The 26,852-nt window shown below is 59.5% G+C and overlaps 1 protein-coding gene across 2 annotated transcripts in view; it reads right to left on the bottom strand.

Annotated features, from left to right (window-relative positions):
• Positions 1-26,852, bottom strand: part of GSE1 (Gse1 coiled-coil protein) — an 87,834-nt gene that overhangs the window by 44,316 nt on the left and 16,666 nt on the right. For both annotated transcript variants that reach the window (XM_052685670.1, XM_052685671.1), the window contains exon 2: positions 17,342-17,498. In XM_052685670.1, the coding sequence (XP_052541630.1) occupies positions 17,342-17,498 (157 nt within the window). The remainder of the gene's footprint in view (positions 1-17,341; positions 17,499-26,852) is intronic.

Below are 26,852 nucleotides of genomic sequence, written 5' to 3'. Positions count from 1 at the left end.
GCGGCTCCGTGCGGGCGCAGGGCAGTGGGTGGGAGCTGCTGGAGCAGGTGATTAAAGCCGTATTAAGTGTCTGTCTGCACGCGGGAGAACACACACCTAATTACCCAGCCGGAGTCGGCCGGGAGGGAGGAGCGGCCCCGATCGCAATCGCATAATGAAGTGTAACGCGGGGCCAGACCTGGCGCGGGCGGTAATTAACAGACGGCAAAGTCAGGATCGCAGCGGCCGCGCTTGGGTGTGCACAGCCCCGAGGTGGGGCAGGCAGCGGGATGGGGTCCGCACACCAGCTCTGCGTGGCAGGAACAGCACCCGAGGCTGGGCACCGCCCTGCGAACCCAGCAAGCGGCCGTGCACAAACGTCGGGGATGTTCACCCATGCTCTGCGTCCCCAGAGCCAACCTGCTCACGGCTCTGGTCCAACCGCGTGGCGTTAAGCATTGCTCCGGTGCTCCAGCATCATCCCGTCAGCTATGGGGCCAGCTGGAAGCTCACCCCTTGGGCTTGCACAGGGGGCAGGCGCGCTGCCAGCGCACCCAGCCCTGGCTGAGAGCCACGGTGAGACACCGTTGCATGGGCGTCGAAAGCGGTCCATTCGGCTCCGGGCGGCGATGCCGGGACGCGCCGGGCAGACGCCGCTGCACAAAGCGTCTGCGGGGCCGCAGGAGCTGCCGGCTCCACCTATTGCACAAGAAGCCAAGCTGCCAAACCCACGCTGCCGCTCCCCCAGCGAGTCCAGCGGGTCGACAGCGCCCGGGGAGCCGCTGCGTCGCCCCGCCTGCGTCCGCAGCACCGCTGCAGGGACCCCACGCCCGCTCCTCCCTGCCGCTGGCCCAGCCGGTTCACAAGAGGCCAGGCTTGCCTAGGAACGCCGCTTGCATCAGCCCCGACCCAGCTGGCACCGCTCGCAGGCGGGTACGTGCTGTGCCGTGCCGTGCCATGACAGCAGCAGGGTAGCACGCCAAGGTCAGATCCCTGCAGATAAGGGCACGGCCACATCACAGGGACCCCCCTGCGTGGTGCAGCGTGGATGGGGACCCCACCGCATCTCAACCCGCCCCCAGCACACCGCAAGTGCCAGCATCCCTGGCGCGATGACAGCCCCCAAAGAGCAGCACAGCGGGGAGACGGGAGGACGTCCCCTCCCTCTCCTCTCTTTTTCTCTCTCTCTCTCTCTTTTTTTTTTCCCCGAGCTCTCCAGAACAAAGTACACACTCTACCTCTTCAAACCCACCACCATCTGTCCGTCCGTCTGAGCGCTGCGTCGCCGCCGGAGCCTCAGTCCCGCCGCTCGCTCACAGCGGCCGCCTGCAAGCAGATGGTGCCAGGGGAAGGACGAGACCCAGCCTTGCGGGGCCTCGCCGCCGGCGGGTCACAGCACAGCTCTGCCTCCCTGACCCTCATTCTCCCCAGCACGGTAATTACCCGGCGTGCTGAGCACACAGCCTGTGCCGGGTCATTGTGCCGGACACCAACAAAGGGCGGCTGACGGCGAGACCTCCCGACCCCTGCCACCCCGTGCCCAAAAGAGCAATAAATCACCAGGAGGTGACAGGGCCAGGCTGGCGGGCGGGGAAGTGGACGCCCCGAGCAGCTCTGTGCTTGTTTGTCGGGATGGAGCCACGGGAAAAGCCATGCAATGAACAAGACCCGGTGCCTGCGCTGGGGTCAAAGAAGCTGTGCAAAGCCTGAGCTCCGCGTGGGCAACAGCACTGCAATGGGAAAGGTGAGGGCAGGGAGCCTGTCCCTGCTGCTTTGAGTTCTTTGGGGACAAGCGTAGCAAGGCAGGGGGTGAAGAATGCTCCCCACATCACACCCCTCTGGTCATGGCCTGTCACTGGGGAACTTCACGGGTGAGGCAACCCGGAGCGTGCCGCAGCCATCTGCTTTGGGGTGCCGAGCTGCTCTGACCTCGCAGTTTGCAAAGCAGATGTCGTGCCCTCCCTTCCAGCCCTGCAGCTCTACCTGCCCCCAGGACCACCAGTGTGCCACCACCGGCCACCTTGGGGCCACTACATCTTTGCACCAGGACAGGCAAAGCAAAATCGAACGCAAAGGCACGCTGCAAAAGGCTCGGAAACCTCACTGCAGGAGCAAAACTCCTCTATCTCCTGCAGGAATTCGGGGCAGCGAGGCAGAGGACATTAGGTCCCCAAACCACGGCCACCCCGTGCAGCCGGCTGAGCAGGCCACGCTCTGTCCCCGGGTGCCCGTCACCGCTCCCACGAGGAGCAGCAGCCCTCACGCTGACTGAGGCAGTGCTATTTAGAGAGCTCTCTGCTCTGAGTCACAGCCCAACGAGCTAATTCCCTGCAAAGCAGCCGCCTCACAGTGCCGCACAAAGGCAACCGGCTCCGCTGCGCGCACTCATGCACGCACGCAGCACACGGCACGGCACGGCACACCCCGATGCCCCCGGAGCAAAGGGCCAGGTGACAGCTTCCAGCCCTCTTCCACCACCCATCCCAGCCCATCCCCAGGGGTTTCGGCCCGGGGTGAGCCCCCGTCTTTTCTCCAGGTCCCTGAGAGCGCCTAATGCCGGTGTCTTTTGGACTCATTAAAATTCATTCTGCATGATTTAGGACCTAATCTCGGTGAAACTCCACAGTGCTTTATTAATAGCACATTAGCGGATAATTCATGCATTCGGATGAAAAATCATCCTGTGTTATTCTCTGGGAGGAGGGGACGGGGGGGGGACAGGGCGCGAGGAAGGAGGGGGCTCTCCCATCCTCCTGCACCTCCACGCCGCGCGTCACGGCAAGGCAGCAGCCCTTCTGACAACTGCCACCACTCATTAATCTTGACGAGTTTTCTGCTGAATATTCTTCCACGGGCTTTCAAACTGTTCACTAATTGCAATTAATCACTTACCGAAACAGATGTCAGGAACAATGGAATTGGGAAGTCTGGAGGCTTGATAAAGCTGTCAGAGGAGCGCGCTCGTGTGGCGGCGGGTGCCAAAAGGCGCCTGTGACACCTTCCCCCAGCCATGTGCTCAGGGGACCCGGTGACCCCCCTGCTGCCTGCACAGCATCTGTGCATCCCCACGCTGTGCCCGGCCAGAGGAAACCCACAACCATGGGGCATGGGGCCCTGCAAGCTATGGGGCGACGGGGAGGGAGGAATGGGGATGGCGACATGGGAACAGGCTGCGATTTCGGTACTGTCAGCAGCAAGAACCCACGCTGCTGAGAGATGCTGCAGCCCCACAGGACAATGTGGGGGAGCTGAACGTCCCCACTGGGAATGTCTCTGACTGCACGAAGGCTCCGGTCTTGCCCCGCTGTCTCCCACTGCTGAAGCAGGCAGCAGTGAGCCCCAGCAGGGCGTCACGTTCGCGGTGCTTCACGCAGGCGACGGCACGTTCCCTGTCCCTGCCAGACGCTGCTTTAGCACCAGCAGGGATCCAACAGCCTTCCCAGGCGGGCGCTCCGCGTTGTTTACCCATCACACATGAAAGGTGCTGAGCTGACAGCTCCAGAGATGGAAGATTTCCCCCTCCCCATCCCTGTCCCAGTCCCCACTGAGGCTCAGCTTGGGGACCTGCCTCTCTTCAGAACGCCTGCGTGCCTTCACCCTCCTTGCCACGGCCCAGTTTGGAGAGCCAAAAAGCCACTCCATAGGTGACCCCAGCAAGGGGCTGCTTGTCCCTGAGGTTCAGCTGGCAGAGCTGGGGCTGTGCACAGCAGCATCTCAGCTACTACCAGGCCTGGGGACGTCCTGTGGGAACAGCAAGACAGGGGACAGGCAGAATACGCTGCGCAGCCCCATGAGCAGCTGAGCGCAATTCGCCCCGAGTCCCTGCAGCCCCAATGCAATGCCAGGTCTGTTCACGAAGCGTGTGATGGGGACACACCGCCTTGGGGACAACGTGTGGTCCCAGCAGGCAGACCTGAGAGATGACAGCATCCTTGCAGGGGCTGTCGCAGGGCGAGCCAGACCCAGGGCTCGTGACCAGCGCGGCCCCAACACATGTTACAATAAATATTCCGCACAGACACCGTTCCATATGTATGATCCTGTGGGGTGATGATTTTTCTACTGATCACTGGAAGTGACAGCTGTGTGAAGAGCACTAGAAACAAAGGCACCGACTGCTCTCCCCGTTACACTCCGCTAGCGAGATGACGGTGTGACACGGAGCGGCAGCATCTGGTGGTGCGGGGAGCAGGACAGGAAGCCTGTTAGCTGTGGGCACAAAGGGGCAGGTGCTCTGCCCCGCTGCTTCGGAGGCTTTTTGTGCCCAGGAGCTGATGCTTGCTCCCAGGGAAACACTGCGCCGGTATGGGGAGCGATGGGGATGTCTCATGCACTGCCCCATGGACCCATATAGGGCGACGTGCAGTGGGATGGGGTACTGGGAACGCTGTGCCCAACCCAGGCTCGTTCAATATTTGCCTTCCATTTGCCAGTGTTCCCTCCCTGCAGATAGCAGCAGGGCTGTGGCACGTACAGGAGGGAGAAGCGCCGGGTTTGGTTAATTATTAGCGAACATGCAAATTCCCCCTACATGAGATAACAATAAACACCACGATTTCAGAGAGATAAACAGGGCTTTAAATTTCCAGCAGCCTTTACTGGTGTAAAAATAAGCGTCCCTTATTTATTTAGCTCCTTTGAGAAACCACATCAGTCCCCAAACACAGTCTTTTACTGTCAAGCTACAGTAGAAGCCTTTATACACAGCAAAGATACTGACAGCTACCCCTAGCACAACCATCTTTTATTCATGCTCATAATATAAACTGTATTCCCTCGGAAACAAAAGGATTTAACTCGCTGCTGGCCAGGGCTGCCTGGTGCTCTGGGAGGGAGAGGTCGGTGCCACGTGGCCATTGCTGTCCATTGGCCCCTGGGGACAGCTATGGGTGGCAGAGCAAAGCCCCGGTGCCTGGCGCTTCCAAAATCCTGGAGGGCACAAAGAGGAGTGGGGAAATGGAGGTTAAAGGCACAGAGAGCTCCAGGCACACAGCTCGTGCTGCTCCAGCACATCCAGGGCGAAAATAAAGCAAATAAAATCCACCCATCCAACGCTGAGCGATTGGGCAAAGCCCCGCACTCTGCAGAGCTGAATCCCATCCTTCCTTCAAATAAGCAGGCAAAGCAGTGGTTACAAGAGTGGTTCGTATTTAATAATGCAATTTATATTCCACTCTCAACATAAACTATTGTAAAGGCACACTAATGTAAAAATACATCTGGCTTGTCAATAGTTTATCTTCTGGATCTGCATCTAAATCCCTGGGCATTCTTGACTTATGGCTGCACCAGTGTCTAATGAATAAAAAGGTGCAAATTATAGGCCTTGCTTTAATGCTCATCATAAAATTAGATGATAGTTGCAAAAGCTGCATTCTCCTGCCCACAGTGCAGCAATGGTAAGCTATAAATAAAGTGTATTTAATGTATCCCAGCGCTGTGCAGAGCCAGGAAACAGTATGTTACTGCACAGCCTTCAATGGATCCGCCACAAGTTCAATGAAGTGATAACTGATCCATCATGTGAATTTATGTTAACTGTCTGCTCACAAAGTCATGGCCTCAACACTGTAAATAGCCTACAATCCTTCTAGCATGGCCTGCCTGCCAATAAAACTGTCACCGGCAGGCTTGTAGCAAGCACCTTAGGACAGTGGAAACAAACCATTAAGTTCTTGGGTTTCGGCTTCGCCTCGCTCACCCCACCAGGCTCAGCTGCACAACTGCATCCAACGGTGCCCTGGGCACCTCCTAGCAACCCCACCTCGTGTGCTGAGTCAGGCAGGGCAGGATGTCCCCATCCTACAGGGGAGATGTCCCCAGCAAGGAGACGTCCCCAACCAATAAGGGACGTGTCCGCAATGAGGCGACTTCCCAGCCAACACAGCGGATGCTCAAACAGATGCTCCCAACAAGATGTCCCCAACCAATAAAGCACGCGACCCCAGCAAGGAGACGTCCCCAGCACGATGTCCCCAAGCAGCCCAAAGCCATACAGAGCCCACACCACACCTCCAGGCAGGTAGAAGAGCTGCGCACGGGGGACACGCCAACGGAAAGCACCGTTTGCCATATCCCAGCTCTCATTAACGTGGTGCTGAGCAGTCCCTAATAATAGCAACAGTAAATTCCCCTAACCAATTCGGGTCCATTTCTATAAATAATGTAGAATCTTTTTATTTACTGACAGGTTGTAAAAGTATCAGTGAGAATAATGTGAAATCAGGCACTGCTGAATAATTCATGGCAGCAGCTCAGCTCTCCCCTTCCCCGCGCTCCCCCTGCCCCGGCGTTTACACGGCAGCACCTTGCACCCTGGTTATCTCATGACACCCAGGACTAACAGCCTGGCACTAATTCTTCATCAACTGGGACTTTTATAGCCGGAAGGAGTGAAAAAAAAAAATAGCAGGAAATAAAAATAACCCTGGGTGCACCCTATCAAAAATGCGTGGTCCTGCACGAGCCTCTGCACCCGCATCCCCAACCTCACCACGCTCTGCATGTTCCAACTGCAACTCCACCCACCCTCCAAAAATCAGCAGTAATTAGCAACGTCTGCTGTGCTGTCACAGGATGTGGGGCCAATAGGAAGACCTACGGCAACGGCAGGATGGTCACCATCGCCACACCACCCTCGGGGACGCCGGTGCCCTGCTCCTGCTGCCATCAGGGGCAGCTCAAGCCCTGTGCCACCCCCCAGCCAACATCACTCCCATCCCTCATCCCTCCCCCAGCAGTCAGGACCCCCCCCCCGATACACCCTCCTTCCCCCCCACAGAACAATACCTCCCCGTGCTGTTTTGATGTGCGGCACAAAGCCGGGAGAGCTTTCCATGTAACATGATAAAAGCAAGTCCCCAGCCAGCACAATTATTTGATAATTCTCCCTTAACACCCATCAAATTAAAGCAATGTCCAAGGGCTGCCTGAAGTGGCACTGATAGGTATTAAACTTTAATGAGATTTAATGGCACTGCCCTACTTTTTAAGCGCTTGGGCCTACATTTATGAACATTTAATTTCCCGGGCCCTGACCTCTTTTTCTCCGCCGGCACAGCTGGATCCTGTTAGCACGGCCGACCCCGACCCCACACCTCAGGGCGATGTGGGGCTGAGATCCATCCCAGGGTGCTGCAGGGCGATGCCAAGGGGAGCCTGGGAGGCACGGGCAGATGTGATTCACCAGCAGCGAGAGCAGCCAAATTTATGGAATAACTTAATTAATTTGCTCCCGGAACGATATTACACCACGGGTCAGATTGGCTTAGGGCTGCTGTGGTGAGGGTTTGGCTCTCATCATGCTGCTTGATTGCATTTCGGAACCTCCGGTTGGGTGAAACTGCCTGCAAAGCCGTCACTGCCTGCCAGCCCGTTGCATGGGGACAAATCCCGACCCCAACCCCCAAATATCCCTTGGAGTGATGGCAGCCTGGCCCTGCAGTGCTGCTCCAGTTTGTTGCTGCCCTCTAGTGTGTATAGGATAGGCTATCCCCACCGTCACTTGTCCCCATGCCCCCTGGGTCACACGGTGGCCCCCAAACTGGGGATGCAAGATGGGCACAGGTGAGCGCTGTGCATCGCCTCTTGCACCGAACCTGTGGCCCAGAGCAAATTAGGGACACCCCAATAAGGGTACATCCGAAGCTTCACGCCTTCCTGGGGAGAGCCCAGCACTGTGCAGCAACACAGCAACAGAGCTGTCCCATCGCTGGCCCCAAACCCTCCCCACAACCCCAGCCCCGAACGCACGGAATGCAAAGGCAGGGCAATAAAAGGGAGCGTTATCAAGTCCCAGCAGAGCCAAGAGCCCGCACCGAGCTGGGGAGGAAAGCAGAAAGGAGGGAGAGGAGGGGAAAAAAAAAAAAAGCAAAAAAAAAAGCCCACCCTTAACCCCGGGATCACTTATCATTCAGGCTGCATCACGCATCTTGAAAGTGCAGACACAAAAATGTAATGTCATAACATTCGCAGTTCAATAACCTTTGCTTCACGAGACGGCTTGAACTGTCAGAGGAGCTGGAAGGTAAATATTTCAGCGCACAGGCACTGAATGCAAAGGCGTGGGGAGGGAGAGCTGGGAGGCGCGGGCGGCCTCGGCTTTCCCATCTCGCCTCGACACGTTAAAATATCCCCCACCGTAAATCCCGGCCGGCGCTGGGGAAAGGCCGCAGCGCGGATAAAATACGAGCAGATATAAAGCCAGACACCTTTATTGTTCTGCAAAGTCTTCCAACAAGTGATGAATCCACAGCTTGACCCTAACCCATCATATTGTTATACGGAGGAAACAAAGCTGGAGCCGAAAGCCACGGCTGGAATGGGGCGGGATGCTGTGGCCCCACGGCGACAGCGAGCAGCTGGGGACGGGCACTGGCTTCATCTGATCTCTGTGTCGCCAAAATAACCCACTGCCCTTCCGGGGAGCAGGATGGAGGCCAGCCCACCCCCAACCAGCCCCCCCCAACCAGCCCCCCCCCAACCAGCCCCCCAACAACCAGCTCCCCCCAGCCAGCCCCCTCCAGAGGCACGAATTCCCCGCAGCTGGGATTAATGGCAGCAACCCTAGCGAATGAAGAGCCTGTGGGTTAAAATGGGGATGGCAATGCTGTGGCTGCAGGGGTCAGAGCAGCGGAGAGCCATAATGCGTGAGAGGACATGAACCTAAAGGTGGAAAATCATAGAATGGCCCGGGTTGAAAAGGACCACAATGATCATCTGGTTCCAACCCCCAGGAACAGGGTCACCAACCAGCAGACCAGGCTGCCCAGAGCCACATCCAGCCCAGCCTTGAATGCCTGCAGGGATGGGGCATCCACAACCTCTTCAGGCAACCTGTTCCAGTGCCTCACCACTGGAAAATCCCTAAAGAGGCTGCAAGCTGGGAAGCGGCTGGCTACCCTCACAGCAGCAGCATCCTGAGTGCCCACAGGGGGTGGCACAGTGCTCAGCAGCACTGCTTACACAGACCACCCAGGTCCCTTTGGGTCGCACAGACCCCCTCCCATGCTGCACGACACGGCACAACCGGAGACACCCACAGATGCCCTCCCACGGGCTTCACCCACCCCGCTGCTGCTCCGCACCCCAGGACACCCAGCAGCGCGCCCGCAGAGCTCAGACACCCACCTACAACCCCCACGACCCGCAGCGCTGCCGCTCCGTTCTGCCGCTCTGCCCCGAGGAGGCAACAAACGGTTTGACAGCAGCGAGGAGCGGTTCAACGGCACCGAGGAACGGTTCAACAGCCTCCACCCCACGTAGGGCGAGCGGCAACAGGCAGCGTCGCACCCTCCCCGAAACACCTGCTAGGCCGTGCTGGCAACGGGCGCGCGCCCGGGGCGGGCGGGATGAGAGGCGGTGGGGAGCGCGCCAGAGCCCGCAGCAAGAAGCAGCATGTCTGCCTCTTGGCAGCACAACAGAGAGCAGGTGACAAGCACGCCGGCGTTCGCTTTATTACAGGAAGCGAGCGCACAAGCATCTGACTGAGCTCTGCCCGCAGGATCCCCCCCCCCCCTCCTATGGTTAACCCCGCCGTCCCCGGCGGCACGCGCGCCCCTGGTTTGGTGCATCCCCCCTCTCTCTCCATGTGCAAACCTCCCCGTGCTCCGACCCAGTTTTACAGGACGTGTAGTTTTGCCCGTTCCATAAGTATTGCTCTGGGTGTGCGGCCTCCTGAGTGCTCAGTTGGCTAGGGGGTGGTGCTGCCCCACTGCACGCCCCAATGACATGCCTCAATGCCAATGGGGTTGCTTCATTCCCCCTCTGTTGCCCAGCTTTTGAGGTTTGGAGGCTCTGAGCCCCAGGAGCCAAGCTCACCACACCAGGCACAGCCCCAGCTCACCCCCCACGATGGCTCTTGCATCTCACCTGCATTCTTCCCACTGGGTCTGGGGTTGGCAGAGAGCTCTCAGAGAACGGGAATGCGCCTGGGGGTGGGCAGCCCACCCTCCTTTCCTGGGGAAGTGGCACCCCCGTCCCATCCATCCTACCCCATCCTAGGCCATCCAATACTCATCCCACCCCATCGTTCCGGGGGCACCATGCCCTCTCCTTGCAGCACATCTGTCCCCATCCCTGGTACAGGGACCCCTCCCACACAATAGGTCCCCGCACTGCATGCTGCAGTCAGGGCCAAGCAGATCTCAGTGGTGTAAATACACACATATGTGTCTACACACGGGCGCGCACAAACATTTCTCCTCTGCAAACACTCCCCAAGACAACAAAATGAGCTGGCGCTGCCTCCCCTGCACTCACTCCCGCGCCGACCCGTTCCTCTGACACAGCAATTAGAGGCAGATATTAATATTTAAATATCACCAGCACAGGAGAAGGGAAATCAAATAAAAACGCTGCCACGCACCGTGCCGGCCCATCAAGCCCTCTGTGCTGGAGACAGGAGGGCGCCAGGGGAAACACGTCCTGTGGGTGCCTGGGGACACAAGCGGCTTCGGTGGGTGATGCAGAGCTGAGGACATGGGGGCTCTGGGGCTGCCCACCTGCTCAGAGAGGGATTAGAGCCACCAACCCTTCCGGAGAGAGGAAGAAGAGGAAGCAAGGAGCAAAAGGGTGCTGGTGAGAGAGCTGGGGGCACGCTTCTGCTTTGAACCAAATGGCCTCAAACTTCCCCAGCACACGGGAGTGCAGGGGCATGAGCCTGCTCCCGCACCGGAGGGGGCAATGCCAAAAGCAGAACCCCTTTTTGCAGACCAAGCAAGGAGGTGGTGAGCAAATGGTGAGCAGGCAGCAAGGAAACTGCAGTGCTGCTGGGGGCGAAAGCAGCTTGGCACCTCCCCCCCCCCCCCCCCGAAGACACCCGTACGGCCCCGCTGGTGTTAAGAGGCTGTGCTGGAGCTGCAAAGAGGATTTACTGCTAAACGCAAGGGGCTTTAGCGGCAATAACTTTCCCTCCTCTTGACTTAAATGGATTTTAAACTTCAAAAAGGATAGAGGGGGCAGGCTGCCAAGCAGTGGGGCCTTGCCAAAGGGCCGACCCCGCGGGCGCTGGGGGGCCGTGAGCAGAGCAAAACGGCCGAGGCAGATGAGGGGAGGCAGATAAGGGCAGGGGGGTGGGAGCCGTGCCGCCCGCTCTTGCAGAAGCCCCGCGATAAGGCAGCTGCTGTTATCGGCACGGGTGCATTGGGGTTGTGCTTCCTCCCGCACTGTTCCGCAAATGGGGTGCTGGGAAAAGAGGGGGCTGGATGCAAAGCAATGGGTACAGGCTCCCCTCTCAACCTCCAGCAAGGGAAGCCAGGGCACGGAAAGTGCTATTTCAAGGGCAATCCCCTTGGCAGGCTTCCCGGAGCGGTCACACAGGAACACGCGGACTCGTGCGCAGTGCCAAGCTTTGTCCCTGCTGCCCCCCCACAGGGCCTCGCTGCCCTTCGCTCCTCTGGCACCTCTTGCCAGCCCCAAACCTGCCCCGTGATCCCCCTCAGGGGCACCCAGCCCTCTTGGAATGCCCACAGCCCTGCGCATGATGCTGGCACCAAGGGTTCCTATGTCACCAGGGAGTCACTGTGGCACTGAGGAGTCTCTATGGCACCTGGTTCACATCCTCCCCCACTTCGACCACTATGGGGGAACTCAAGAACAGAGAAAGGCCATACCCCAAAGTTCAAGCTGCAGGCTGCCATGCCAAACCCTGCATTTGGAGCTCTTTCACCCCACGGTGACAAGGAGCACAGCCACTGGGAAAGAGTGATCGGAAGGAGCAGGAAGAAAGGGGATTGAAAACAACCCCGTCCTGAGCTCTCCCCACCCCCCCAAAACCTGCAGCCCCATTCCGGGTGCTAGCATTGTCAGCAAGCGATAAAATGTTCTGGTTGCTGAGCTGCATGTCCCGCTGCACCCTCCCTCGTACCTCTCCCCGAGACGGCGGGAGCCCTGGCCCCCCGCCAAAGCCACTGTCTCCACTGTAATTCTCCCTGCCCCAGAGCCAACACACACACACACACACACACACACACACACACACACACACACACACACTCACCACCACCTCCTTCCCTCCCTGAAAAAGTCCAGGGTGTGTGCACGCACCCGCACACATAACTTGCACCCCCAGCGTGCAAACAGCCTCTGAGCACACAGCCAGCAGCTGCAAGCGCATCGCTTGCAAAGTGCTTCCAAAGCCCCCCCCCTTTTCTCTTCCCCCCTTCCCAAAAACACCCCCCTGGCACAGCGCAGCAGCCGCCGGCACCGGCCACGCCACCGTTTGCCATCGTTCCACCCAACACCTACCCACAAGGTTATACAAACACGCTGCCAAGCACACACGGCCTCGCGCACGCTTGCCTCACACGCACACAGCCCCGCGGGGGCACACCCACAAACCACACAGGCTTCACCCATCTGCTCACACACGCGCACGCGCAAAGAAGGAAGAGGAGCTGCCTGCTCTTCCCGTTGCATTCTCCCTCCATTAACTTCTCCAGCAGAATTCCTGCCGCGCAGCCTGGCGCCCACCTGCTGCAACAGGCACCCACCTGCTGCAGCTCCTCCGGGTGTCGCCGCAGCAGGAAGGCTGCATGGAGGAAGCCGGGCTGCTTTCACGATACAGTGGGCACGGAGGACAGCCGGGCGCTGGCACCCGCCATGCAAAGCAGGCAATGGGATGGGGCAGAAGGAAGGCGCCCCGGCCATTAACCAGCTGGGAGCCGGCGCGGCGATCCACCAGGCCTCAGGGCAAAGGGCAAGGCAGGGGTGGAAGAGCAAGGATGGAGGCGAGCAGATAAACACGCCGGGAGACGATGAGCCGAGAGATGGGCGAGACGCAGAGGCCGTGACCTCACCCTGCGGAGCGGGAGAGGCAGCAGCACGCCTTGGCCGGGCTCCCCGGGTAGAAGCGGACGGTTGGGTTAGCGAAACCCTCTGCAACCGATGAATAACGCAAGAGCTGCTGTGTGGGTAAACTGAAGCACGGCGAGGTGAGCAGCGCGATGCTACAGTTGGCAGGGCTGAGCTTGCAGCCCTCTGCGTCCCTATACCCCACCACCACGCTGTCCCCTTGCCCTCGCACTCTGACATGGGGTTGTGGTGACCTCGGTGACATTGCAGGACACGGGGAGCCAGACCCATGCACAACACTCAGCCCCAAAGCCAACACCACGGCCTCAGCCCCACAGTGGGGTCTGAGCACAGCACTGAGCCCTGAGCCCTACATTAGGGTCTGAGTACAGCACTGAGCCCTAAAACTTACATTGGGGTCTGAGCACAACACTGAGCCCTCAGCCCCACACTGGGGTCTGAGCGTAGTTCTGGGCCCTGAGGTGCTGAGCCCCAATACTGAGCCTCATACCAACAACAACACTGAGCCTCATACCAGGGTCTCAGCACAGCCCCAAACCCTGAGCCCCACACTGGGGTCTGAACACAACACCAAGCCCTAAACCACAAACCTTAAACCCCACACTGGGGTCTGAGCACAACACCAAGCCCTAAAACTCACACTGGGATCTGAGCACAATATTGAGCCCTCAGCCCCACATTGGGGTCTGATCACAGCACTGAACTCTAAGCCCCACACTGGGCTCTGAGCACAGTGCTGAGCCCTAAACCCCAAACCTTAAACCCTACACCGGGGTCTGAGCACACTGCCAGACCCTGAGTCCCACACCAGGCGCTGAGCCCAATGCTGGGCCCCGAACCCAAACCCTTTGCCCCACACTGGGCTCGGCGCCCCACACCCAGCCCTAAACCCACCTCCCAGCCCCACCTCCAGGCTCCTCTAACCCAAACCACGCGCACCCACCGCACCCCACGCAGCACCCACGAACCCCCCCCCCACGTCGCACCAACCCACCCATCGGGACCCCCCCCCCCACCACCCCTTCTCCAAGCTTCCCCATCGCAGCCCCGAGGCCTCCACGAAACCTCACCCCCCCCTCCCTCCCCTCCTCCCGGGGCAGCGCTGCCCGAAGCGGGGTCCCGTCGGCACTCACCCAGCGGCCGCGCCGTCCACCGAGGGCCGCGCTCCTCCATGGGCTGCGCGCTGCCTGTGTGTGTGTGCAGAGCCCAGCAGAGCCCAGCAGAGCCGAGCCGTGCCTCCCCCGCCGCTTCCTGCTTCCCTCGGCGCCCGCCCGCCGCCCCGGGAGCCGCACGGCTGGAGCGTGACTCACCGGGGGCCGGGCCGGGCAGGGCAGGGCCCGAGGGGGCGGGAGGGGGGAGGCCCCGGCTGGCACTGAACGGCGGCCACGGAGGGGAGGTGGGGGCACAGCCGGGGGAAAGGAGCCCCCCCTAGGGGTGGGCAGCACCGGAGGGGATGGGAACCCCCGCTTTGGGGTGTGTGGGGGGGAAGTGAAAATGGGAAGGGAGCAGTGCGCAAAGGGGGTCCCCGTGTCCGTCACATCAGTGGTACCCATCACATCAGTGGTCCCCATGTCATATTGGGGGTACCCAACATATCAGGGGTACCCAACACATCGGTGGTCCCCATGTCATATTGGGGGTACCCAACATATCAGTGGTACCCATCACATCGGTGGTCCCCATGTCATATTGGGGGTACCCAACATATCAGTGGTACCCATCACATCAGTGGTCCCCATGTCATATTGGGGGTACCCAACATATCAGTGGTACCCATCACATCAGTGGTCCCCATGTCATATTGGGGGTACCCAACATATCAGTGGTACCCATCACATCAGTGGTCCCCATGTCATATTGGGGGTACCCAACACGTCGGTGGTCCCCATTTCATATTGGGGGTACCCAACACATTGGTGGTACCCATGTCATACTGGGGGTACCCAACACACTGGTGGTACCCATCGCATCGGTGGTCCCCCATATCGTGCTGGTAGTGCTCATCACATTAGTGGTACCCATCACATCGATGCTCCCCATGTCATACTGGGGGTACTCAGTACATCAGTGGTACCCATCACATTGATGGTGCCCATTGCAATGGCGGTCCCCCACATCACGTTGGCAGTGCCCATCACATTAGTGGTCCCCATGTCATATTGGTAGTGCCTGTCACATCAGTGGTATCCCTCACATTGGTGATCCCCATGTCATACTGGGGGTACCCAACACATCGGTGGTACCCATCGCAATGGTGGTCCCCCATATTGTGCTGGTAGTGCTCATCACATTAGTGGTACCCATCACATCGGTGGTCCCCATGTCATATTTGTAGTGCCCATCCCATCAGTGGTACCACCACATTGGTGCTCCCCATATCATATTGGGGGTACCCAACACACCAGTAATACTTAAGGCATCGCTGGTGCCCATCACAATGATGCTCCCCCATGTTGGTAGTGCCCATCATATTAGTGATACCCAGCACACTGGTGGTCCCCAAATCACACTGGTGGTCCCCATATCATATTGGTGGTGCCCTTCACATCAGAGGTACCATCACGCTGGTGGTCTCCATACCACATATCATACTGGGGACACCCCTATTATATTGGTGGTACCCAATGCATGGCTGGTACCCATATCACACTAGTGGCCCCCATGCCATGTTGGTGGTACCCAACACATCAGTGGTGCCCATTACATCAGTGGTCACCATATCATATTGGTGGTACCCAACACATTGGCGGTGCCCATCGCAACGGTCTTCCCCCATATCACGTTGGTACAGCTCATCACATCACTGGCATCCATCACATCAGTGGCAGCATCACACTGGGGGTCCCCATATCACATTGGGGGATACCCATCACATCCGTGGTGCCCATTACATCAGTATTCCCCATTGCCCATCGTATTGATGGTACCCAACACAACGGTGGTGCCCATATCGTGTTGGTGGTACCCACCACATCAATGATACCCACCCCATCGGTGGTACCCATCACATCAGCAGTGCCCACCGTGTCAGTGAAGCCCACCACCTCTCAGCACTTTCTCTGATCTCCTTCTTCCTGTTGTATTTTAAATTTTGACAGCACTCTTTTTAAAGAATACGGAGGAACAAATGCCCTTATCAGCAATTCTCACAAGGTATAAAGAGTCGCTTTTATCTCGCTGTCTTTACTAATCTAGAGCGAGCCGATGCCTGTTAATTTTTTAATTTTCCTAGTGAATGCATTTGTGGCTTTGTCAGCATCCTTATACACAGGCACACATAAACCCACTCTATCGGCACATGCGTGTTCCCAAAAATGGCCTGGGTTTGGGGAACATCCACTCCCGCTTTGCACCTCCCGCTGTCAGATCCCTGTTTCCCAGTCCCTCTCACTTTGTCAAACCCAAAGAATTCGGGCAGGGTGGGTTTAATGTCCCCACGGGGCTGCCACCTGCATCCTATGCCAGTGGCCAGGAACGCTTGGGCTCTGCGCTCATTGCTGGTGGCACAGGGAGGGGACCGCTGTGATGAGCACAGCTCTGCTTTTGCAACCACAAAGCAGTTTCATCTACATCGTAAAGTGCTATGTGTCACACGAAGCTCACCAGGACACCCTGGGACGTGCCACCACCTGGGGACACGGCAGTGCTTTGGGGACACCGAGCAGACAGGAGTGGCTGAGGATTCCTGCACCGATATGTCACTGTCACCACACCAGTGGGGGCACGGGGGGGGTTCATCCCCATCCCTACCGGGCAGGCAGGGCGAGTGCAGGCTGCCCACACGCCGAGCCTGGGGCTGGGAACGCCAGCACCCGGCCACAGCGTGCAGATGAGATGTGGCAGGCGTGTAACAAGCCATTAGTCACTGTCACCTTTGCCCGGCAGCCACTGGCAGGGTAATAAATCCAACGCTGACTCCAGCAGGCCCGTTCCAGGCCACAGCTCCCAGCTTGCCTCCTTGCGCCGGGCTGTGAGCAGCTTGCAAATGCAGCCTGCACCCTCTGGGGACGCAGCGCTGGGGCTGTGGCACGGCTGTTCCTGGCCCCCCCAGTGCTTGGGGTTGGGCTGGGGGCACAGCATCTCCCTGGGAGCCCTGGAATTGGCTCCCTGCCTGCTGCACCAGGCTGTCCCCAGCGCTGGGAGATGGCATTGGTTGTGGCTGCCTGATCAAAGCAGCATGGCACGGCGCAGCAGGGCACAGCATGGCCTGTCTGGACAGCCCAGCAAACCAGCCAGTCCTGGGAGGCGGCAGGCGGGAAGCACGCATCGTGATGCCTCTCCCAAAAATGCTGCAGCTCCTGACGGACGAGGCAGCCGAGTCCTAGGAGCTGCAGCCCTGCCCAGCCCTGTGGGTCCCCCCTGGCCCCCAGCAGGTCCTGCCCAATGCTGTGGCTCTCCCTGGCGCCCGTGGATTGACTCACTGCCCCGAGGACAGCGGTGCCGCTGGGTCACCTCCCCATCTTCTCATACCCAAAACCACCGGGTGCACTCCCGCTGTCGCCAACAGGGGACGGCCCCTGGGGACCCCCTGCAGCACCGCAGCACCTACTTGTGGCTCCAGCGTCCGTTCCCTCTGCATCCAAAGCCGTCCGCTGGTTGCGCTCAGGGCCGATGTCCGTCCCTGGGCTCTCCCTGGTGCTCAGCACCCGGTGCCGGGGCTCGGTGCCTTGCTTTGCAGCGTGCGTCTCGAGGGCAGACGATGACACCTGGAAGAGAAGCAGCACAGGGACTCAGTGCCTTCTCCCGCTCCCCCACCCCAAAAGCAAAGGGCCAAGCGGGGGCACAGACACGCACACAGGATGCTTTTGTTTTGCTGCCGGCAGATGCACGTGGCCGGCATGGGGCTGCAGCTGGATCCGGGCACTGCTTCCAGCACAGCCAGACAAGAAAGGCTCTGGGGGGAGAGGGCGGGGGGGGAGGGGGGGCCATGAATCAAAGCGGCGTCCCCTCGCCGGCGAGCAGCAGCTGGCTGGGTCGGCTGCTACCGATTACTCAACCGGGCAGTGTTTACTCGAGATCAACAATTCCCCCTTGCCTTTCCTGCTGGCTCCGGGCAGGCGAATGTACCGCACGGTGGGGATGGGCTTTCCACACCCCAACTGCCAAGCAGATTTTACAGCCCTTAAAAAAGGGAGATATGTTGCTTTTTAGCTCTCTTTAGGGCTGCCCGTGCCCACGCTTGGCTCGCTGGTCGTGCCCATGCCCAAACCACCCAGCTCCCCGCAGCTCCCAGCCCACGGCTGTTGGATCTGTCACCCTCCTGCTCAGCGTGCACACAGAGCACAGCTCGTGCTGTCAGCAGTGCTGTTCATCTTTCATCAAGTGACAGCGAGGAGGCAGAGCATCCCAGCCCCAAGCTGGACGCAGCACGGTTATTTTCGCCTCTGGAAGAGACGCGTGAACAAAAAAGATCCCTGGGATGGATGCACATTACCAACAAAGCAGTCCCCAGGATGTTGAGTTCGTGCAGCTGCAACAAAGCGCCCTGGGCTGCTGCATCCAACAGAACATCCCTGGGATGCTGCATCAGTGCAGCCCCGCAGCACAGGGACCCCCCACTCCCCATCCAGGGACCGGGGTTGCAGTAGGAAAAGGGTTGACACTGATCCAGTCCTTCTCGGGATTAGTCCTATAAACCTGGAGAGCCTAAGTGAGATGGATGGCACATGAATTTTGCTGGGAAGCCCTCAGACTCAATGAGCCACACATGCGAGCAGCCGTATAAATTTACCGCTCGCTTCCTGGAAAGGTTTAATTTATGGAATCCATATGGCAGCGCCGCGCAACCGCGAGCACTCGGCGCATCCCGTGAGCCCTCGAGTGGCTCCAGCTGGCAGAGTGCCACCCTGGCCACCGCCACACGGCTGTGGGGTGCTCCTTTCCACCCCACAGGAGCAGATGGCAGTGCCAACGCTGGGAGCACAGCCCCAGGGTGCAGCCCCAGCAATCCCCTACCTGTGGGCAAGGGAAAGGGTTGGGGAGCGCGTTGATACCTACAGCGACTCGTCATTAATTAGCGTTAATCAGCCCTGGTCGCGTGTCACAGCAGCACTGAGCAACGAGCAATGGGGGAGCAACAGATATGGGGTCAGCTGGGCAGCCCCAATCCCTTCTTTTCCGTCAGGGGGTGTTGAGATGCAAAGAGATGCAGATGGGTTCTGCAAGGCAGCCAGGATCCCAGTTGGGGTCTGTGCCCCCCTAGCACCCCCAGGGAGGAGCCAGAGTGAATATTGAGGCACACGGGCCTCCCCCATGCTTTAAGTTCACCCCGTGCTATCTGTCAGCAAATCATCCCCGGTTACACAGATAAGGAATAATTGATGCAAAGGAGCCATCTGTTTGCGAGCATGGAATATCTGCTCAATTAGGAGGGATCTGTCCACCCAGATAAAGCATCCTCAGAGGGGGGCCGTGTCCTCAAAGCCTCACTCCCAATTAGGGCTGAGCCGGGTGCTCCCCTGTTTGCAGCACCCCGAGGTGCTGGGCAGAGCGAGAGCACAAAATCCCAAATATCTGACCCAGGAGCTGATCCCATAACACAGAGCAGCCGTGCCACAGCCCCAGGCCTGCGGCGAGGTGACATCGACATGACATTGCTACGTGACGTTATTAACACAGAAAGAATTGAGCTGTCAGGCAGGCGGCGGCCGCTCGCCCCGAGCAATCACTGCCCTGTTAATACCTGCCCAGGGGAGAGGGGCAGGCAGCAGGGCAGAAGGCAAAAGTGGGGAGAAAAGGCTCCAAGCAGAGCCAGGGGAGAGATGCTCAGCGCTGGGTGCAGCATCCCTACGTCCCTCCTTCCCATGCACCGGCCAAGGGATCACTGCTTCTGCACCCATCACTGGGTACCCACAGGTTTTGGGATGGTTGCTGGGGTAGGAAAGCAAAGGCCACGTGTACACAGGTCCCATAGCATGGAAAGCAGAGGGTTTTCCCCTAAAAGCACAGCCTTGCTGCACGGTCCCCCCATGGGGGTGGGACGTGGCAAGGCACCACGGTGCCCACCAGCCCCCGCTGCTGTGTTTCAAGTTTCTGAGCCGTGTTTGCTCGCAGAAAGTTGGAACCTGCAATTACAACCGTGATAACCCGTAATTAAAAAGAGGAAGGAGAAAAATAAATTAAAAAAAAAAAAAAAAAAAGAAAGAAAGAAACAAAAAGCTCCAGAGGGAGCTGATGGCATTAACCCTTCTCGTGTTGGGGATGTGCCCAAGCCACCTGGCCCCCACGCACTGGCACTGCTGGGATGCAGGCAACATGGGGTGATGCTGAGCATCCCGACAGCGGTCAGCATCCCCCCCACCACACCCCCGTGTCATGGGCTCCCTGTGTGGCACGGCACGGCGCCCGCGTGGGCACGGCGGCGGCTGCACCGTGTGTCACCACAGGGCTGTGGTTACCACCGGGATCCCACACAATCTGCTCGTGTTCACCCTGCGGGACCCCGAGGAACACAGCCTGACCCACTGCCAACCTCCATCCCACGGGACCCCACGGCGTGGCCCTGCGGTGTGCCCCCCTACCACCCCCCCCCCTTCCCCGTCCCGGTGACATGATCTCACCCGACGTCACCGCAGAGATGGTGACAGTGAGCTAACGAGCTGCAGGCAGCAATTTGGGTTATATATACTCCCATAGCGACAGCAGCTAATTGCCCCAGAGCGCAGCGGGGTCGGGGCACTGGGGGGGGGAAGGATGGGAGTCCGGCATGCGCTCAGCCCCCACCCCACGGCATCACCCAAGGCTGGGGGGGGGTGCAGGCATCACCCCATCCCTCCCCTAGCTATTCTAGCCCGGCTTTGCGCCCAACCCTAAGCGGCTTTACCTAAAGCTGCCGTCCCAGCCTGTCCCAGCCAACGGTCCTAAGGAGCTTTCATCCCCTCATTAAGGGGTTTGGGGCCGAGGGGCGCAGCACCCAGCACACCCCCCCAGCCTCCCCCCACCCCCAACCAGCTGCTTGGGGACACAGGGGCGGGCGGAGGGGGGTCCCATTGTGGCAGCCCCCAGCCCTGCACGGCAGCTGCCAGGCGAGGTGGCGGGCGCGCAGATGCGGCCCCGCGCAGCCTAAATTGTTTGCCAGCTTCCTCGGGGCAGCACAATGGGGGCCGCGCAGGCGGATCCGGGGTCAGGGGTGAGAACAGCAATAAGTGGTTTATGCCTTTTGTGAAGAGGCTGAACTGACAGCTCAGTGGATTAACAAAGACGTCCTCTGTTCCCGGGCAGGTCATGTGGAAAGCACTGAGACGACCCCTGTCACTTCTTTTTTTTGCAAGAACAGACATTTGTTCGCGAGCGAGCGGGGAGGTGATGGAGGGGGTGGCAGAGGGGGGGGCGGCCGCCCACTGCAGGCTTCCTCCAGCCTTGCTGCTGCTGCTGCTGCCTGCCCTGGCCAAGCCCCGTCCCTTCCACGGCCCCGATTTCCTCGGTTTTCTCAGGTCATGGGATTTGCCATTTGGCAGAGATGCTGCTGCTGCAGCCCCACTGCACCTCAAGCTGTACGTGCGTGGTGGGAGCCCGGTGCAGCCCCGACCAGAAGGACACGCAGCTCTGTCAGTTCTCTCTGCCCAGGGAAACTGAGGCAAGGACACCACCACCACCACTCCCAGCACCGGCAGCAGAGCTGTGTGCACGGGGACACCCACAAACCCACAAGGATGTCCCCAAGGCTGTGCTGCACACTGACCTCACAGCCATCATCAGGCTTCAAAAAGAACAGATGAAATAAGGCCGCTCCTTCCCGGGCACTCCGCTTATCCCCCCTGATCCCCAGCTGTCCCCGTGCAGCTTCCATCTTGCCCTGAGTACAACCTGTGGCTCCAGGTTGTACTCAGGGCAAGATGGGGATCCAGGGGGGACCCAAATTCTGCATCCACCCACCCTACGCAGGGCAGAAACCCTTTGGGAAGTTCTGCTGCTCTGCTCACTCCCACCCTCCTCATCACAGGCACACCACAGGGACACGGTAGCACCGTACTCACCCACCTCTGCCTGCAGTGCTGTCCCATCCCCGTGGGCACACGGCACTCCCCAAGCCCTATATACCCGCCCATGCTGCCCAAAGGGGCTTTTCACCCTGGAAAACCCCTCCTGCCCCACAGCAGCTCATGTTTTTTGGGACATTCCCAAAAACACACCAATCCCGTTGCACACAGGCATGGCATCCTGATGAAACCTCCCCAGGGACGAGGGGACGTGGGGTGGCTTTGGGCGTATGGCAGCATCCCAGCGCCACCTGGTAGGACCTCATTAGGACACCACTGGACACCAAATGGGGACACCTCTCCCGGTGTCCTGGGGGGAACACAGGCAGGGCAGGATGCCCACAGATGGGTGCCATGCAGCCGTGCCCAGGGGCCACACCATCATCATTAAAGACTCAGTGCCCCCTGTCCTCCATTCTCATCCGGCTGCACTGCTCAGCCTGCTGTTCCCAGCTCCCTCCTGCCATCTAAAGACAGACTTACAGCGAGCTGCACATTAAACACACACCATCTGCAAGGGAGACCTGAAGGCAAGCTAACACCTGTGGTGTGCCCTCAGCACGGCACTGAGCACCCCAGCGCACACCCAGCCCCTGTGTAGGGCTCTGCAGGCACCCAGTCCCCTGCTGTCCCCAGTTATGGAGGATTGGAGAGCAGGAAGCAGGAGGAATAAAAGGCAGGGAGGAAAGATCCTGCCCCCCAAAAGCAGGCAGGGAGGATGGGGGAAGCCCAGGGCAAAGGGTCCCTATTAGGGTGCACGGGGGCCCCCGACTCGGTGTGCTGATGCACTGCAAAGGGTCACAGATCCCTGCTCAGGTCAGCAGGGAAGGGAGCCAAGGAGGCTTTCCGCCTGCCGGGCCTGCTCCCACCAAGCAATTTATGGCCAAGACTTTGCAACAGGCTGAGTAATTAGTGCTGGGAGGGGAAAAGGCTGAATCAGCACCCAGCAATCAGCACCGAGGGGATGGGGCTACAAGAGTAGGGACTGCACGGCCCTGAGCTGGGGGGGCTGTTGGGACTGATCCAGCATGCAGCTCAGCATCCCACCCCAAAAAATAGCCCCCTGGCTGTGGACCAAGAACCTCCAACAGTTGTTCCCCAAAGGTGCGTTTTTGGAAGCACTCTAGCAAGCTGCTCCCAACTCAAAAAAGCTCCCATCCTGCTTGTTCGAACAGGAGCAGCCCTCTGCTTCTTTCTCTGCATTCTGGAAAGAGATATTGCAGCATCAGGATGCTTAAGATCCAGGGATCCCTAAGCGCAGGGATCCCCAAGCCCAGGGGTGCTTGAACCATGGGATGTTGAGTCCCAGGATGCCCAAGGCCAAGGTTCCCCAAGCCCAAGGATGCTGAAACCCCAGGATGCTGGGGAGCCCCCACCAGCCGTGCCCAGCAGCTGTGGGGCATTCGCAGCTGCAATCGATGCACACTGTTGGGAGGAGCAGCGCTGGCTGCCTCCTGCCTCCGTCTGCTGCCTGGTTTTACGAGGGCCATTTCCAAGAGGTCGCTGGAAATAGATTTTTATCACCTCGAGGTAAATATCGTTTATGATGACATTACTGCTCCGAGCGGTTGCAGGGAGGCGGGAGGATGAGGTGGGCAGGCAGCACCCGCACACAGCCCCCAGCCCCATCCTTATCCCCATAGGTTTGGGCAGCGCTGAGTCCCTACACCATCCATCTGCCTGGGCAGCACGAGCAGAGGGAGCCGCGCCATTAGCCCCACGCACCATTAAGCACTTAAAAAGCCATTGGGAGACACTGCACCATTAGGTGACAAGCGAGCTGGGAGGGGAAGGATGTGCAGGCAGCAGGAATCCAAGCAGAGGGCAGGGCGTCTCATCATGCTACCCAAAGGATGTCCCACGAGCCCCCCCAGGAGCGATGCCTGCGGAGGGGCAGCAAACACTGCGTTGGGAAACCAGGGGCTTTCAGGCTGACGCATCGCTTGTGCAGCCAGCAGGCACCTCCCCAGAGGGACTTTTCACCAGGGCCACGCTCACAGCAAACCACACAATCCCTCTGGGCTCCCCCAGGCCAGGCTTTGCCATAGGGATGATGCCAGCAGGGAGGTGCAGAGCAAAACCCAAACGCAGGGCTGAGGATGGCAAACTCACGACAGCAGTGGCACCACTCCCAGCACGGCACCCGGCCCAGCAGGGCTGGCAGGAGGACGGCAGCCAAGCGGTGCCCACAAGGAGCCGCCTTTGGAAAAGGGCACGGTGATGGGCAGGGGGCCAACAGCCACCCTGCAACCCACAGCCCGGCCACACACAGCGCTGGAGCCGCCCTCCTCGGGGCCAACAATCGCCCCTTTCAGCGGGCATCCAGCATCAGAACCGTGCAAAGCCCCGGGGAAGAGCAGAGCCTGAGGCTGGGGCGGTGGCACAAAGCCTGCAATGCGAGGCACAGAGCAACCCTCGCCCGCAGGCAAAGCGAGCAGCAGTGCCAGCCTGCACCAGGAACCCCATCTGCTCCTTCTGGGGCACTCTGCGTCCTGCCCCCAGCCCATCTTTCTCCAATCCCATATACAGCATCCCAACCCCATTGCAGATCGTCCCTGCTGCAGCAATGCCCCGCTGGGAAATGGGGTTTGTCCCCACCACCACTCCGTGCCTCCTGACGCAGAGGAGCCAGAGCAGAGCCAGAGCGTGTTGACAGGGTCATGGTGACCCTTCTGTCCCAAAGCCCAGTGCTGTGGCTTGGCCAGCTCCATCCCAGCCTCCATGGAGGGACTGCAGCAGTGGGGGGTTGGAAGGGATGCTCCTGAAACAGGTCCGTCAGAAACAGGCATCCCCTGGGGTATAGCATCCCTTGGGGTACAGCATCCTTTAGGGACAAGCATCCTTTGGGGATCAGCATCCCTTGGGGATCAGCTACCCTCAGGGACTGACATCCTTGGGGTCCAGAATCTCTTGGGGTTCAGCATCCTTTGGGGATCAGCATCCTTTGGGGTTCAGCACCCTTTGGAACCTCAGCATCTCCCACCTCATCCCCTGCCTCAAGCAAGGTGCTGAGAAGGAAGCTTTATCCTCCCACCACCACAACAACAAAAAACAACCCAAACAAGGATTATGCTGCCAAAGGAACCAGAGAAACACCCCCAGCCCCTTCGCCCCCCCCTCTCAATCACCCCGGAGCAGATCCAAAAAACTCAACCACACCAGCAGCACTTTGCAAACTTTGCAGCAAGTTCACAACAGCTCAGGGTACCACAAGGACCCCCACTGCCACGCTGCCCCCATGCATTCCAACCCACGTGTCCCCCCCCCCCCAACAAATCCATGTCCCCAAGCACACCGACAGGCACGCAACAAGTCCTGAGCAGGGGATGGGGGGAGCACATCCTTCTCCCCCCAATGCCCACAGTGGGGGGCGTGGAGCCCCCCCAAACTCTTCTGTAGGGCCAAGGGCCACCTGGCTTGTCACCTACCTGCGTGGTGCAGCCGGAGGGGACGAGCAGTGACCCCGTGGCGGCAGCGGAGCAGGGAGGAGGCACGGCTGCATGCACACAAATCTGGAGCTGCCGGGGAGAGCCGGGCGAGAGGGAGGGGAAGTGGGGGGTGAGGAGGGGGGGGGGGAGGCAGGGAAATTAATAAGGGGAGGGGGGGGGGGGAAAAAAGGCAATGTGCCCCCTCCTTGCAGTGACTCCCCCCCCTCCAGCCCCGGGGGGGGCTCGACAAGGTGCCTGTGGGGTGGCTGGGGATGATGGAGGGGGGGGGGGGGGGATCAAAGGCTGGCGGGGGGGTCTGGGCAGCCAGCGCTGCCTGCCACAACAAAGAGCCAGACACAACAAAAGCAGCATATGGCCAGAGCCGCGCGGGGCTGTAAATTAAACATAAAGGGAAGATTAGATAATTAATGAGCGCTCCCGGGCCGGCTTGATGGGGAGGGGGCTGCCTGCAGGGGGGGGGGGGGAGCCCTGCGCCCCTCACAGAGCCCTGGGCATGGAGGGGGAGGGGGGTCCTGGGGGGGCACCTGTTGGGAGGGAGCTGCAGCCTCACCAGCTGCTCCGGGCGCAGCCTAAGAGGATTAGAGGAGGCTGCCCGCCCCCAAAAGGCCCTAACCTGCAGAATAGAGCTTGGGGGGGGGGGCTGCCTCCATGCCCCCCCATTATATCCCTCCCCGGAGGGGTCACCGGGCACCCTGGACGGATGCTGCACTCGGAGGCAGGGCTCAGCCTGCTCACCCCCCTCTAAAATATAAACCACAGGAGGGGAAACTGAGGCAGGCAGGAGGCAACGTGACAGCCGGGCCGTGGCACAGCTGGGGGCCATAGGCACGGCGTTATTTCAGCACAGTGTCCAATTGCACAACCCCTCTCCTTTTTGTTTCTCCCCAAAATACCAAGTTAGAGGGGTGCACGACACTGGATCTGAACCCTCAGTATGGAAGATGGGGAGGTAGTTGTCCCCAGAGCCCCTCGGCTATAGGGATGTCCCACTCAGCACCAGGGATGCTGGGAGGGGGTGCCAGGAACGCAGCCCCAGCCGAGGGGAAGGAGTTAATCCCATTATTGGCAGCTCACAGATGGTGGCTGTAGCAATTCCCCTGCTTAGCAGACTTAGGAGATAACGCAGGAGGGGTGGGGAAGGAGGCAAGGGAGGAGCCATCCCTCCCCAAACACACACACAAGGGCTTGTACCCCCTCCTTGAGCCTGCAAGTGCTGTGGATGCTGTCCTCAGCCACCAGCTGCACGCCAAGGGGACAACTGACCAAAGGCAGGGACACACGGACCCCGTGGGGAACAGCATGGGGGATTTCACTGGGAACCCCATTCAGAACCCCATTGTCAACCTCATTGTAGAGCCCACTGGGATCCCTATTGGGGAGCCCAGTTCAAACCCCATTGGGGACCTATTTGGGGACACCACTGGGAACTCAACTGGGGACCCCATCGCGGACCCATTGACCAACCCCATTTCCAACCCCAGTGCCCTCCAAGCAGCTCCCATGCCCAAATGGGAGAGGGCCAGCAGGGAGGTCCCTGTTTCCCTGGTATGGGGATATTTCTGCAGCTGCTCCCAGCACGGCAGAGGTGGCACCAGCACTAAGGGATAAGGGAGGCTTGGAAAAGGCAGGAGGG

The sequence above is a fragment of the Tympanuchus pallidicinctus genome, unplaced genomic scaffold (genome assembly GCF_026119805.1).
Source record: "Tympanuchus pallidicinctus isolate F22 unplaced genomic scaffold, pur_lepc_1.0 scaffold22, whole genome shotgun sequence".
Classification (NCBI taxonomy): Eukaryota; Metazoa; Chordata; class Aves; order Galliformes; family Phasianidae; genus Tympanuchus; species Tympanuchus pallidicinctus.
This window is presented reverse-complemented; position numbering and strand designations above follow the sequence as displayed.